This window comes from Ctenopharyngodon idella, chromosome 13 (genome assembly GCF_019924925.1).
Source record: "Ctenopharyngodon idella isolate HZGC_01 chromosome 13, HZGC01, whole genome shotgun sequence".
Taxonomy (NCBI): Eukaryota; Metazoa; Chordata; class Actinopteri; order Cypriniformes; family Xenocyprididae; genus Ctenopharyngodon; species Ctenopharyngodon idella.
In genome coordinates, this window is record NC_067232.1 from 5,721,909 (window position 1) to 5,737,208 (window position 15,300).

Consider the following 15,300-nt stretch of genomic DNA (forward strand, 5'->3'; position numbering starts at 1 on the left):
AAGACAATTTGGATTGTTACAGTAGTTAGTCATGTGATCCTAAAAGAAGTGTGCCTGCAGATGGTTTGTGATGATGCAGTGTTCAGGTAAAGATTGGCAGTTTTTGTCTCCACCGAGGCATAGTGAGTGTGAAGGCTTTTAAAAGAGACCTTGTACCACTCTTTGATGGCACCGCTAGACATCCGCAGGAAATTTCCTAATGAATTTAATGTCTCAAAGCCACAAGGGAGATTTCAATGGTCAGTTCTTAATTAAAATGAAATTAAACTTATATTTTTAATTTATTAATAATAAAATAATTAGATGGATTATTTGTACTCAGAAGAGATGAGTATACGACAGAGGAAGTACACAGTGCCTTATTTCAGGAGCCCTGAAGTGGGAAAAAATAGTTCTGACTTTTCTGTCAGCTTGAAGCTTCCTAAGATAATGCCTCTTTTTTCACTTCTGCCATTCTCTGTTTCAAAAATGTATGAGCAGTGCTGTGGAATCATGCAGTGACTCATTATTGTGAGCATTCAATACAATTAAATGTACAGAATCATATAGATTAATGAAAGATGCCCATCGTGTGAGGCATAACCTCTGAAATCTTACAGCCATCCACTCATTTTCATTAGCTAGACTTCTGAATTTCTACATTTTTCTGAATTTCTCAAGGCTGTTAATGGGATGCAGTAATGATGACATCAGCAGATTGTACTGAACTCTCCAGCCAGTAGACAGGTTGTGTAGCGTCAGCTGCATTTCCCATTCCAGAGGATTATCTGCCACCTAGCACTTTTTAAACCCTTTTTTTCCTTGCACCCACTGACAGAGCTTAGCAAAGATTGCGGTTAGCGCTCCACTTTCTCCTTAAACTCTCCTTAGGGAGCCATTTTTCTAGCCGTAGCAGAACTGCATTTATTTACGTTCTATTGATCAGTCTGTGTGATGGTTTAGCTAGGCTTTGAGAATGAGATCTACATTTGTGCAAGACCTGATTTAAAACAAAATCATCATCTCCTTCTATGGGATGCTTCCCTCCGGTAGGACTTTTCTTTGTGAAAACTGCAGCATGTCCGCTCAGCTCTCCCATCGCTTGATTCTGTAATGAAATGGGCGCTAATTTATGAGGAGCATGTGTTTTGCGGCCAAAGGAGTGCATATGAATTTGACAGCGTATGAATCCACGTGTGAGCTCTAAGCAGGACTGATAATTGCTGAAGGCTGGTAGACGATGCGGTCTATCCAGTCTCAGGCGTGGTTTTTTAGTGCTTGTGTTTGCGGTTGTCTTTTGGGAACTGCATTGGTGCTGTTTGTTTTGTTGGGTGCGATCTGAGAACTGGTGAGTTCAATTGTCGTTTCGATTGTCCACCGGTGAGTTTGATTTTTGTTTTTAACATTTGAGGGCTTGTTTCTTGTTTGAGGTCAGAAAATAGTGTATTGGAATTTGGAGAACTGGAGATAGAAACTAAAATATTACATGCATATTAAAATGAATGTAAAATATTATATAAATATTAAAATTCATGATCTCAGCAGAGTTAAGATAGTTTTTTATTTAGTATTTTGGTTTTCAATTTCATTTTATTTTTTGTTAGTTTTAATTGTGCTGAAATTTTCATTTAAAAAATGTTTTCAGTATAGTTTTCCAATTTATTTAAGTGTGTAAGTTATTTATTGTTTGCTGTAACCACTTTGCTGCACTCTCTTATATTATTGTGGTGTCATTGATTTCAGATTTATCTGCCCTTAAAAATCACTTGCAAACTATGGTTGGTTGTTTTACATATTGATCAGATGCCCCTTCCTGTCTAATTGGGCAGAATAGACAGTCTGAAGTCAGGCTTAAGAGGTCAATTAAATCAGACCGTACAGCATCAACTGAAAATATTTAAAAGTTGTTTTTTTTTTTTGTATAAAGTCTGTTTAGTTTTCGTTAGTATTGTTTTATGTTCTTTTGTTTTCATCTTTATGATAGTTTGTTAAAGGGTTAGTTCACCCAAAAATGAAAATTCTGTCATTAATTATTCACCCTCATGTCATTCCAAACTTCTTTGGAACACAAATTAAGATATTTTTGATGAAATCCAAGAGCTCTAGTCCACGTGACTACAGTGGTTCAACCTAAATTTAATGAAGCAATGAGAATACTTTTTGTGCGCAAAACAAAACAAAAATTGTGACTTTATTCAACAATTTCTTCTCTACGTTCTTCTCCTACATTGTTTATGTCCAGCGCTTCCAGGTTCTATGTCAGAACACCAACTTATTATTGGCCGGCTCCTGCGTCAGCAACACACACATGCGTCGACTAGCGACTAATACTGAGCCAGAGTTTGGACGTAGAACCTTTTTGGGCCTTGAAAGTGGTAGTTAAATTGCTGTCCATGTGAGTCAGAGAGCTCTCGGATTTCATTAGAAATATCTTAATTTGTGTTCCGAAGATGAACGAAGGTCATATGGGTTTGGAACGACATGAGGGTGAGTAATTAATGACAGAATTTTCATTTTTGGCTGAACTAACCCTTTAATAATAAAGTTGGATTTCAGATGATTAAATGGATACTCTACTGTTTAAATTTGTTGTCCATTTGTAGCTTTTTTTTTTTTTTTTTTAAGTCTCTTATGTTCACCAAGGCTGCATTTATTTGAACAGTAAAAAGTAATATTGTGAAATATTATTGCAATTTAAAAGAACTGCTTTCTATTAACTATATTTTAAAATGTAATTCATTCCTGTGATGGCAAAGCTGAATTTTCACATGATCCTTCAGAAGTCATTCTAATATGTTGATTTGGTGCTCAGTAAACATTTCTTATTAATATCAATGTTTAAAAAAATCAGTTTTGCTGCTTATTATTTTTTGTGGAAGCCATGATACAATTTTTGATTAATGAAAAGTTCAAAAGAACAGCATTTATTTTGTAACATTGTTAATGTTTTTACTGTCACTTTTATCTATTTAATGTGTTTTTGCTGAATAAAAGTAATAATTTCTTTTTTAAAAAATCTTACTAACCCCAAAGTTTTGAGCGGTAGTGTACATTATACAGAGCTTGAACTAGAGGCAGTGAAACAATAATAAAAGTTAATTCCCATGTTTGTATAATTTAATACACATGTTTGTTTGGTGTTATGGGGCTAGTTGGGAGTAAATGCAGTCTGACTCATAGAGGACTGGTGGGGCCAGCTCTCCTCGTTCAAAGAACATGCTGTGCAACACAGAAGAGCTGCTTTGTTTCACGGTTTGTGCGTGAAAGGCCACTGTCGGAGTGGTGTAGTTGTTTCTCCCAGTCTCGCAGAGCAGAGGCTGTCACTTCTGACTGCATGCTGCTTCCTCAGCCGACGAAGCTGAAGAATAGACGACCCCCTCCTCCACCTCTTATTTCCTCGCCTTTTCTTTCCTGTGAGAGTAGGGCTCGCTGAGAGTAGGGCTTAGGTAGCGTCCAGAGACTTAACTGGTTTTGTAGCCAAGCTTTAACGCCCATCACAGCCTCAGGGTGAATCGTATGGGGGGTTTTGTGTTAGCTCTGGTTAGGTTTACATCTGAAGTTGTGCACTTGGTTGAAAGCACTGCCCTGTTCTGTGTTCAGATTTGCCGTAACCCTTCAAAACGATCTTCTGTTACAGGCAGTAAACACGAGGATGGCACACAAAGCGATTCAGAGAACGGCCTGGGATTGCGCTTTGGCAGCAAACGCCACGCCGCACTGGAGGAGCGCTTGAGAGCCGCAGGAGTTGGTCGGGTCAAAACAGAGGGGTCGTCTTCTGTGAGCCGCACAGCCTTCATGATTGAGTTCTATGATGAGGATAACCCTCGCAAAAGGCGCTCCTACTCGTTTTCACAGACCGCACCACTGCTCGGAGGCGTGGCAGGGGAAGGACTTTGCCCTGCACCGCCCTCACATCCTAAGGTCGTCGCCACAGCAGCGGACGGCAGCAAGGGCATGTCATCATCACTGGCGGCAGTCGCCCCCACGGCTGCTCGACTCCTGCTCAAGCAGAGATCGGAGGAACCAAAGGTGGTGCAGAACCCTGCTGCTACTGGTCAGCCCAGTCCCACAGATGAGGCTCAGAAACAAGATGACGACCAGAGTGACAAGGGCACGTACACCATTGAACTGGATAAAAGCAACCCTGAGGAAGAGGAAGCCAGGCGAATGATCGATAAGGTATGACAACTTCATTTTTAACCCTATTTTACCCTAACCCTGAAGATATTGTCTGACACACAACCGTATTGACGTGTTTTCATCTGTTAAACACTTGAGCACTTATCCATTAGTTGTGGAATGGTGGAGTTTCCCTGTCATTAAACCTCATCATTATTCACAAGACTCGTGCTAACAACAGAGTCACTTCCCTTTGAGGAAAAAATGGATAGCTATACTGAATGCAGAAGTGTAATACTAGGTTAGAGGTCAGAAATAGTAGAATATCAATCATTATACAACAATACAAGAGCTGTAATGATTTCCAACATGTTTTGCTGAGTGCATTGTGAATGTTGTGTTTATCCTGGAAATCTGTCTCTGAACATCAAGCAGTTTGAGTGCATCTTGCTGTGAAGCTCTGTCTAATGGCTTTATAATGGCTCTTATGTGGCCAACCAATCAACTCCTCCATTATTCACTTTATCTTCAGGGAGTTTTAAAGCTTTGCTTTTTAATGCATGTCTGGGTGCTATTACTTAAGGAGTGTTTATGAATGTTCATGCATTTAATTATAAAATACCATGGAAAACATAATAATGTGCAGTTTGTGGTTTTCAGCAATGAATGAGGGGTGAATAAAAACTTCTTAACATTTTTCAGCCTTCTGGTGATCTTCAATATATATCTTGTTATTTACACTATTGTTCAATTGTTTGGGGTCGTTAAGATTTTATAATGTTTTTGAAAGATGTCTCTTATGCTCACCAAAACTACATTTATTGTTCTTAAATGTAATTTATTCCTGTGAATTTTCAGCATCATTACTCCAGTCTTCAGTGTCACATGATCCTTCAGAAATCATTCTAATATGCTGATTTGCTGCTCAAGAAACATTTCTTAGTATTCATTTTAATGTTGAAAACGGTTGTGCTGCTTAATATTTTTGTGTGATAAATGTTCATTTTCAGGATTCTTTGATTGAAAGGAAGTTCAAAAGAACAGCATTTATTTGAAATAGAAATCTTCTGTAACATTATAAATGTCTTTACTGTCACTTTTGAACAATTAAATGTGTCCTTGCTGAATAAAAGAACATTTCTTTCAAAAAGAATCTTACTGACCCCAAACTCTGGTAGTGTAAGTCTTTAGGAAACTTTAAAAAATGAAAATGACATTAAAAACCAAATTAAAAGCAGATTAAATTCCTCCCACTATTGCTTAATTTTATAGTGGCACAAGAATACTTTAAAATATATGGTGAATATTCAATATATGACCCAAGTAAATTGTCGGATAGATAGATTAGTTTTAAACTGAGTGACTGTCAATAAAGCTGACGTTAGTTTACTTTTAAACATCCTGTGTTGTAAAGGTGTCTCTGTTGAACTGATATTAATACTTCCTGTTCGTTCCTTCCTAAGATGTTGTTCTGGCTCTGTTGCTATGGAGTCTGCGCAGCTGTGTTTGTTTGACCTCTTTTCGCCACATAGGTGCTGCCATTGTGTCACAGCTCGCCGATGAGAGCAGCAACTCTTGATTCTCCTACGTGTGTTTTTGTGTTTGTCATGTGTAGGTGTTTGGGGTGGAGAACTCTCAGGATCCTGGTTGTCCTGAGAAACGGGAAGCAGGTGGAAAAGTGAAGGAAGGCAAGAAGCTCAGTTCCACTGCGACTGAGGTAAAGGCTGAAGTAAACATACATTCTGTATGATAAACTACCTTTTATTTTATCTTTCATTATCTTATCATTATGCGTTTATGTAATTTACAGACAGCTGTCTTTTGTCAAAGTAACAATGACAGGTTTTCATAATTTGCAGTGTGATGTTTGTTGAAATCAAACAGCAGATGTAACAGAAACTGCGTTTCACATTCTAGTTTGAATGATTTGGGTTGATGTTACTTGGAAAGGGCTTTCAGAAATACTGACACAGTGCTTTGTCAGTCACTCCCTCCACTGACCACTTCCTTGTTAGGCAGAAAACTGGCCGCTTGCTCACTGACCCAGTTCAGGAATGAGAAGTAGTAGTCTGCTGCCTTAAGGCAATATCCACACACACACACTCACACAAGAGTAAGGCTACAAAAGAGTCCTTGTTTTGAATCCTTGTTGTGGATCCATGCCATGTTTACACCCAGTATTCACTCTAATATGAGCAGAGACTCGAGTTTTCTGATTATTGTTGTATAACTATTTATAGTGGTGCTTACTCAGGCTAACATAATCAAATAAGTGTAGTTTGTTTGGAAAAGACATTATAAATGTAATGTCCCGATCACACAACCCATGTCATCAGCCCTGGACTGTATGCAAGACTGTACCACAGACAACCATTGCAGGGGTGAATCAAGTGATTAGAGCATCTTTACTTCATTTTTAGAGACTTGTGGAGGATTCGGTTGCAGTCGGCAGCCCTCGCTGGGTTTCACAGTGGGCCAGTTTAGCTGCTAATCAAACACGAACAGACCCAGAGGGCTCTGGAGCCGAACCACCACCTTTTGTTCATCAAGAGCGAGGTAATTTAGTGAATTGTATATATCCAATATCAAAAAATACTGCTATATTAAAAAATCTGTAATATTACCCAATAATGTGTATGGTATCGATAATTAAAATCTTGTAATGCACATCTAGCCATGGATTATCTATTACATTATTCTCTAATGTATATGTTCACTACTTTTAAAATGTTCAATAAGAATTTTTGTAATGTTTTTGAAAGAAGTGTCTTATGGATTTATTTGAGATCAAATCTTTTATAACATTATACATGTCTTTACTGTCACATTTGATCAATTTAATGCATCCTTGCTGAATAAAAGTATTAATTTCTTAAAAAGAAATTCTTACTGACCCGAAACTTTTGAATAGTAGTTGCATTACTATAATATGCATTTTCTTTTCCCACTTCAGATGGTGATGCTGGCATCTCTATCAAGAGCACCGGTTCCACCACTTCCAGCCAAGCTGAGCGCAAAAGAAGGACTCTTCCGCAGCTTCCAACTGAGGAGAAGATCAAGCGCTCTGAGATCGGTGAGAAGCAGGACACAGAACCCCAGGAAAAAGAAAGCCACAATGACCATAAAGGTGATGGCCAGAGCCTCACCACTCCGGACAACAAGGACATTGAGTCTAGCCAATCCAAGAGCATCCAGCAGGACGGGCAGGTCGGAAAACAGTCTTCTGCACGCCCCCTGGGAAGTGGAGAGAGGAGAACGTCAGAGGAGAGTCGCAGGAGGCGTTCTGAGGACAAGAGTAAAGGAAGTGATAGCGAGAGGTCTGGGAAACCGCTGGTGAGGCAGGGTAGTTTTACCATTGAGAAACCCAGTGGTAACGTCCCCATAGAACTGATTCCTCGCATCAACCGACAGAATGGCGGGAGGGAGCGAAGCGACTCCGTGGGCAGCATGGACACGGCAACTCTTCTCAAAGACACTGAAGCTGTCATGGCATTCCTTGAGGCTAAACTCCGGGATGAGAAGAAGTTGGACCCCGTAACGCCACCTAGCTGTCCCCCAGCCTGCCCTTTATCCCCAGAATCTGATATCGACACGACCAGTACGGTCAGCCAGGCAGCAGCCGAGGCCGATCGTAAGGCGGTTCAGAAGCGACGATCCCTCAGCAGCCTTTATAGAGAGAAGAGTAATGTGAGCACCACATCAAAAACCACGACCAGTGCGAGAGAGCGTCTGGAGAGGAAAACCAAGACCAAGACCACAGAAAGCCGCTCAGATGCTCGCCGTTCAGTACAGACAGCTTCCCGTGGCCGCCAACCATCCCAAGATCTCACTGATGATGACCAGACGTCCTCGTTACCCATCTCAGACATCCTGTCCTCGGACCAGGAGACATATTCCAGCCGCTCACACACCAAAGGTTACTTCACCTCCACTGATGACCTCTTGCAGTCCAAGCTTGATACCAGCAAATCCGCAAGGTCCGCAAAGCCCAGCAAGACGCTGCAAACTAGCACCGCGGCCCTCGTGAAACAGGCTGGTCTTCCACAGCCACGTCCCACGAGGGCATCTCTGTTGCGCAGGGCTCGGCTCGGAGACACGTCGGACACAGACCTGGCAGATGCGGACAGGGTTTCAGTGGCGTCTGAGGTGTCCACCACCAGTTCCACTTCTAAACCACCATCGGGAAGAAAGGCGCAGTCACGCATTGACATGCTAGCGCAACCTCGACGCACCAGACTCGGCTCGTTTTCAGCAAGGAGCGATTCGGAGGCCACGGTCAGTCGGACCACAGCAACACGCTTGTCGGCAGAGACGGCGCTTCGTCTGGGGCTGAGAAGCACAAATCAACAAGTAGCGGACGGCAAGCTAACGGCACGCATGAGGGCTAATAGTGTTTCCAAGCTAACGGACCCCAAGCCGAAGACACCACCTGTCAACAGCACCCCATCAGGTGAGGAGGAATGTAATAATAATATTGATATACTTATGTAGCTGCTGCATGATTGGAAATGTTACAAAAACCTTTGCTAATTGTTAGTTGTTCCTGCTAGATTAGCAGAAGCTAGTTGAAGTGAGGTAATTTGTTTGGATGCCATATCTTCTTTTCATTTCAGATAAAGAAACAAATCAGAGTACTGAGTATGCAGTAGCGATGGAAGTCCAACAACTGACTACTCAATTAGTGAGGTTGACTAGTTTAGATTCAGATATATATTTATTTATTTTTTAGCAGCAGGGTTTTAATTAGCATGCTGATAGCATGCTGCGTGCTTTAGTTCTGCTTTTTTTTTTTTAGGACAACTTGTCAAGTTAAAAAAAGTTTCTAAAAAACAGTAATAGTAAAGGCCCATTCACACCAAAGACTATAATCATAATGATAACTATAAGTATAAAGTTTTAATAATATTTCTAACTTTAAGAGAATAGCAAAGTCCACAACAAAACTATGTTACAGTTTTTTACAATCGCTAAGACACATTTCTCAATACACATTTTTCAAAACTCTTCACACAGTTCTCCTAACCAACTTATAACTTGGCACAGCAGTTAAATTCACATTCAAAATGCACAAAAACTACCAAAACACTTCATACAAGTTTAAAAATAGTGACTTTAAAGCAGGCTCTTTTTGACCCTTTGAATCACCTGTAGTTCAAGCCAGGGTTGCCAGGTCTGCGTTTTTTTTTTTTTCCCTACATCAAATATTATTTGTAGCGCCTCCCATCCAATAATCGCAAAAAGATTTGTGCTTTGTTACTTCTGATAAAAAGATTAAAGTTGATTAAAGTTTCAGTTTTCAAATTCTGTCCATTTTATCATGAAATTCAAACAATAAATGGCGTTTTGACGCTCTTAAATGTGACGTGTCAGATCGCTGTAACGCCTCAGTTCAGGTGGCAGCGCGGAGCGCGAGTCTTTTCTTCCTCTTCAATACAAGTTATATCTCGAAAAACATGCATGAACATCAAAGGTTTGTTGAAATATATTGTACAACTTACCAGAATGTATCGTCTCATGAAATCACTTTATTTGTGTTTCAACCGCGGAAAGACGTCAATAAAACAGCTTGTGAACAATATGTCACATCATGTCACTTTTACCTCAGGAATGTTTTCTAATGTTCACAGTTCCTTAACGATCTATCTATCTATCTATCTATCTATCTATATATATATATATATATATATATATATATATATATATATATATATATAATTATAAACAGAAGCTTATTTATTGTTAATTGTATGTTTGTGCAAATTTGCCATGAAGACAAGTGCTTATAAAAACTACCTTATGTGATACTAAGTTTTATACATTTCAGTTTTTATTTGAGTGTAATTATTATCTGAAAATAAACAGCAGCTGAATATAATACCTCTGCTGTTAATTGTAACCTCTAATATTGTAGTGTACCAAATGAGAGGGTTCCCTGTATAGTTTGCAACATTATTTGGGAGAGATTTTTTTTTTTCCTTAAGAAAAACCAAACTATTGGTATCGGCCGATATCATTCTGAATAATCGGCTATCGGTATCAGCAGAGAAATTTAGTTTCGGTGCATCTCTATCCATAACACTAGCGAAGGTTTTCACCAAACAAGCACACTTTATCAATCATAAAACACAGACCTAAAGAATACTAACAAAAATACTAACATCAAATTTCTTTACAAAACAAGTGACAAAATGACACTCTCTACTGCTTATAATTCACTGCAGTATATGTTACATAGCCCATGTTTACATTACAGTACAAAATTATTCCTAAGTTTTTCCCTTTTGAATGGATGGTAATGAAATTGAAAGACTGACACTTATGTAGGTGTTCAGTTACATCTGATTACTTTTTTCAGATTCAGAATATATTTCAATAAGGTATTATTGTAGAAACGTTGCAACGTTGTCTTTTTCACTCATGTGTTGCGCTAGGTTTTGAACTTAAATTTAACAAAATGTGAAAAAAATAATTAATGTAAAGTGAAAGATATTGTCACTGAATGCATTTTGTGCCAAAGCAATCATAAATGATCCACAGTTTAGCCCACATAGAGTGCTGTTGTAATCAATGTGAAGAGTTTTGAAAAAGTGACCTAAGCATTGAGAAAGGTGTCCTAGCATTTGTAATGACACAGATGAACAATAAAAACATTGACAGCCAATGAGAATCCTTCCGATAAGGAGCTCGAGCATTTAAAGCTTTTAAAATAGCTTTTAATGTACAATTTTGGAAGTAGCAACAGTTTTTTCTTCCGTATTCTGATGTGCATCCAAGTGAAATGGATTATCGAAAAGAAAAAATATAGGGCAGGACTTCAATCCATCAGTTGTTGATTGGATGGAGGCAGATCTGAATGCGAGCTTGAGGTATATTGTAAGAAAGGGGCGGGGTTTACACTGACTAAATAAGATCAGTGTCATGCATTTATTTCCATTTCATGCTGACTTTAAAAATGATAATAGTAATCTATGTAGTTTTTCAATGCAAGAAGAGTTTATTAAAATCATTAAAATAACGGTTGTATGATGAAAGTTCTACAGCTTATTAATAACTGCATAGTTGCTTTGACTGAGTTTAAAATGACATGTTTAGCATTCAGCAGAATTTAGCAGTGCTTTTTTTGTGATGTTTCATGTGGATTGGATCGGTGTCACTAGTAATGTATGTCTGTAATTGTCTGTCTCTGCATGCATGTGATATTTATAAAGATCCCATTTTACACAGAAACTCAACTTGAGCCTGAAAGTGTTCTCGCAGAGGAGGAGCCCATGGGTACTGTACCATCTCTGGGCTGTGTGTGTGCGTGTTGGGTTTTCATACAATGAAAACAGTAGAAACTGAAACTCAGCATGCCTTTAAATGCCGTTCTAGTCAATGTGCCATTTCATTTTTTTTTAATGTATGCTTTTTTATCAAACTCAGCAGTGATGAAAAGGAGCTCAGCTCATTGGCTTTCCTTTTACATAAACATTTAGAGAGAGATATCAGGTCTTTAAACATGTAGGCCTTCTAATATTCAAGTGCTTAAGAGTAAAGTTGCTTTGAGGAAACTTTGAGTAATTAATAAACTGTTAATATTGAAATTATGTTTGTCCATTACTGCCACACAGTCAAAATCAGAGGAAAGTTGTCTCATATGCTGATGCAAGCACTGAGCAATAAGAAATGAGGGTCAGCAGATGTTAAACACGTTCCCCCTGGTGGCACAAAGTTAAAACAACATAACAGCAAACATAGCTTCACAGGCCCAAAGAAAACATTCATCGCAGATGCAAGCGAGTTCATGAAGGAAACACAGTCCAGATCTTTAACCACTAAAACATCAACTCAAATGTCCTTTTCATCACTTGCTAGTGTCATGTTTTAGAGATAGTTGGTCTGAAGAGCTTTGCTGTTTGCTTTTAACAAGTTTGAGGGGTAACTGCAATATTCAACCTCTTTTGTGTTGAGTGTTTTGTTTTAAACTCTTTATACATCATTTTGATAAATACACTTATCTTTGCTCCATCCCCATTTGAAACAAGGTTTTTATGGGAATCATTATAGTGTATAATATAGTGTAAAGTAGGGCTGGGTAAAAAATATCGATTTCATGATTTTACTAATCGATATCGATTCTTAAATCTTAAGAATCAATTAGTCTAGTCTGTTTTCAGTTGATGAATGAACAGAACATGTAGCGCGCTTCCCATCGAATATATCGCAATAATCTTTGTGCTTTGTTACTTTTGATATGAAGCAAAGTCTCAGATTTTAAATGACGTCCATCTTATTATGAGATTCAAAAAAATAAATACCGTTTTTGGCACTGTTAAATGTGGCGTGACAGATTGCTGTAGCGCCTCAGTTAAAGAGAACATCCTCTCCGCTTTAATACCAGTTACAGCGCGAAATAAACATGACTAAACATCTGAAGGTATGTTAAAATATACAGTACAACTTACCGAAATCCGTATCATGTCTCGTGTAATAGCTCAATCAGTGTTTCAACCTCGGAAAGACGTCAATAAAACAGTTTGTAAACAATGTCACGTAACGTCACATTTACCTCAGAAAAACCATATTCAGTGACCATAAACTCATTAGTCAGCTAGAAAAATGAACGTCAGCTATCTGAAAAATATAGCTATGCACCATTACATATTCATTGTAATTTTTAATGTTCTTCAGTATTTAATGCATGTTTGAATAAATCAGTTATGACAGCCACAATTTAAATGTTTATATTTCAAAAAAATGAATTGGAGTAGAAATATGATTATGTAATTCTAAACTTTAGTTATTATAAAAAACATCATTGAGTGTAATTTAAGTGTTTGTATATAAATAAGTTAATTATAATAAGTTAATTTTAACAATATTATAGTAATGTAGTACCAACTGACTCCCATGTGTAGTTTACAGCATTAGTTGAGATTTTTTTTCCTCTAGAAAATTTGCCATGTATTGTATCTGATATACTACATCCAAAATAATCGAAATCGAATCGAAATCATAAACGAAGTGAATCGCAAGCATGTGAATAGAAATCGAATCGAATCGTGAAAATTGTTTCAATACCCAGCCCTAGTGTAAAGTACAAATACAAACTTTAAATTGGAACAAGGATGTTGTACAATGATCATTTAATATAATTATAACAGAATGTTTTAGTTGCCATTTTAATAAACCTTCTTCAGTGGGGAAGAAGATTGTTGCATCATGTAATAGAGATGCAAGAAGTTTGGAGACTGTGTGTGTGTGTAATACTGACAAAAATACTGATACATTAACTGCTCTTAAATGTTTTTGAGGCCTTTTTGAAATGTCTCTAACCCCCCCCTTATTGCTCACTATTAATTGTATTTCTGCAAACATTTTAATCATATCTCTATCTCCTTTCAGCTAATAACCGGTGGAGACGGCTGCCTCCTGAATATGCCTCTACCTCTGAGGATGAGTTTGGCTCCAACCGGAACTCTCCCAAACACGTTCGCCTGCGGCCGGGCACCACCCTTCGCACCAGCAGGCTGGGTGGTCCCGCTCCGGTCACAACCAGTCCCGGGGGTCTCCTCCTTAAGAACAGGATGAGGGAACAGGAGGAGTACATACGAGATTGGACAGCTCATAGCGAGGAGATTGCCAGGTACTAATCAATTCTATGTCCTTGTCATACAAACAAACACATTTTTGTCTGAAAAAGTGTTTTTTTTTTTTTTTTTTTCTCAAATGCCCCATGGTTACAGGAAAATCATATGATGTAGTCATCTTTATGTAGAATTAGAGTAGGGTCCAGGGGTCTGTTCTTCGTACCTCGCTTAAAGGGATAGTTCACCCAAAATTGAAAATTCTGTCATCATTTACTCACCCTCAAGTTGTTCCAAATCTGTATGAATTTCTTTCTTCTGCTGAACACAAGATATTTTGAAGTATGTTCAGCAGAAGAAAGAAATTCATAGAGGTTTGCAACAACTTGAGAGTGAGTAAATGATGACAGAATTTTCATTTTTTTGGTGAACTATGCCCTGAGATGATTTGACAGATGCCAGCTCTTTTAACCTTGACAATTGATCTCTGGCTAACAAACAAATTTGCAGATTTGAAAATCTGGATTAAGTTGTCTTATATTACTGTGTGTTCTTGTGTTCATTGGAAAGGGCAGATATATTGATACTCAAGACCATGATCAGCAATGCAGTGATTGGCTGGAGTCAAGATAGCAATATAATAACATTATATAATTAAAGGGTTAGTTCACCCAAAAATGAAAATTCTGTCATTAATTACTCACCCTCATGTTGTTCCACACCTATAAGACCTTCGTTCATCTTCAGAACACAAATTAAGATATTTTTGATGAAATCTGATGGCTCAGTGAGGCCTCCATTGCCAGCAAGATAATTACCAATTTCAAATGCCCAGAAAGGTACTAAAGACATATTTAAAACAGTTAATGTGACCACAGTGGTTCAACCTTAATGTTATGAACCGATGAGAATATTTTTTGTGCACCAAAAAAACAAAATAACGACTTTATTCAACAATATCTAGTGATGGGCGATTTCAAAACACCGCTTAATGAAGCTTCGAAGCTTTACAAATCTTTTGTTTCAAATCAGTGGTTTAGACCACGTATCAAACTGCCAAAGTCACGCCCCCCAGTGGTGAAGCATTGAAAAAGTTGTAATAGATAAATAAAATGTGTAAATGTTTGTTACAAAATTCCCAGTTATTTATTAATATTAATAGTAGGGTTCAGGAAGTGAAGAAACACACACACACACACACACACACATATATATATATATGTATTGCTTTGATTTGAAGTAAACACAACAACAACAATAACAGGAAAAACAGGCTGTGATTTATCTCGAAACTGGTTTGTTTGGTTCAAGGTTTAGATCACTTTACTGAAGAATCTTTTTAAATCCCTACGGGGAAAATGAATGGGTAAAATACACTGAGAACCAAAGCTGCTGAAAAAGTGGCCAGTCACTGACACTGTTGTGCTCAGAGGTGGTGTTACATGCGGGCACATAGTCTGTTATCTCAGGAGATATCCTCATATAGCATTAGTCACAGCTGGAACTGCAACAAGAGAGACTGTCTTCAAATCCACTGCTGCAGGGCACATAATAATACATCCTGATCACAAGCTCTCGCTCTCTCAATTTCAAACAGCAAAAGCTTTTAATTACCAATGCCCTTGTAGAAATACAC

The 15,300-nt window shown here is 38.2% G+C and overlaps 1 protein-coding gene across 14 annotated transcripts in view; it reads left to right on the forward strand.

Moving 5' to 3' along the window:
• cep170aa (centrosomal protein 170Aa) overlaps nt 1–15,300 on the forward strand; it is a 43,919-nt gene that overhangs the window by 22,526 nt on the left and 6,093 nt on the right. For 6 of the 14 annotated variants that reach the window (XM_051917885.1, XM_051917871.1, XM_051917873.1 and 3 more), the window contains 6 exons: nt 3,617–4,158; nt 5,714–5,842; nt 6,519–6,654; nt 7,052–8,548; nt 11,323–11,397; nt 13,483–13,723. In XM_051917885.1, the coding sequence (XP_051773845.1) occupies nt 3,617–4,158; nt 5,714–5,842; nt 6,519–6,654; nt 7,052–8,548; nt 11,323–11,397; nt 13,483–13,723 (2,620 nt within the window). The remainder of the gene's footprint in view (nt 1–3,616; nt 4,159–5,713; nt 5,843–6,518; nt 6,655–7,051; nt 8,549–11,322; nt 11,398–13,482; nt 13,724–15,300) is intronic. The other 8 variants (XM_051917880.1, XM_051917886.1, XM_051917881.1 and 5 more) reach the window with 5 other exon arrangements.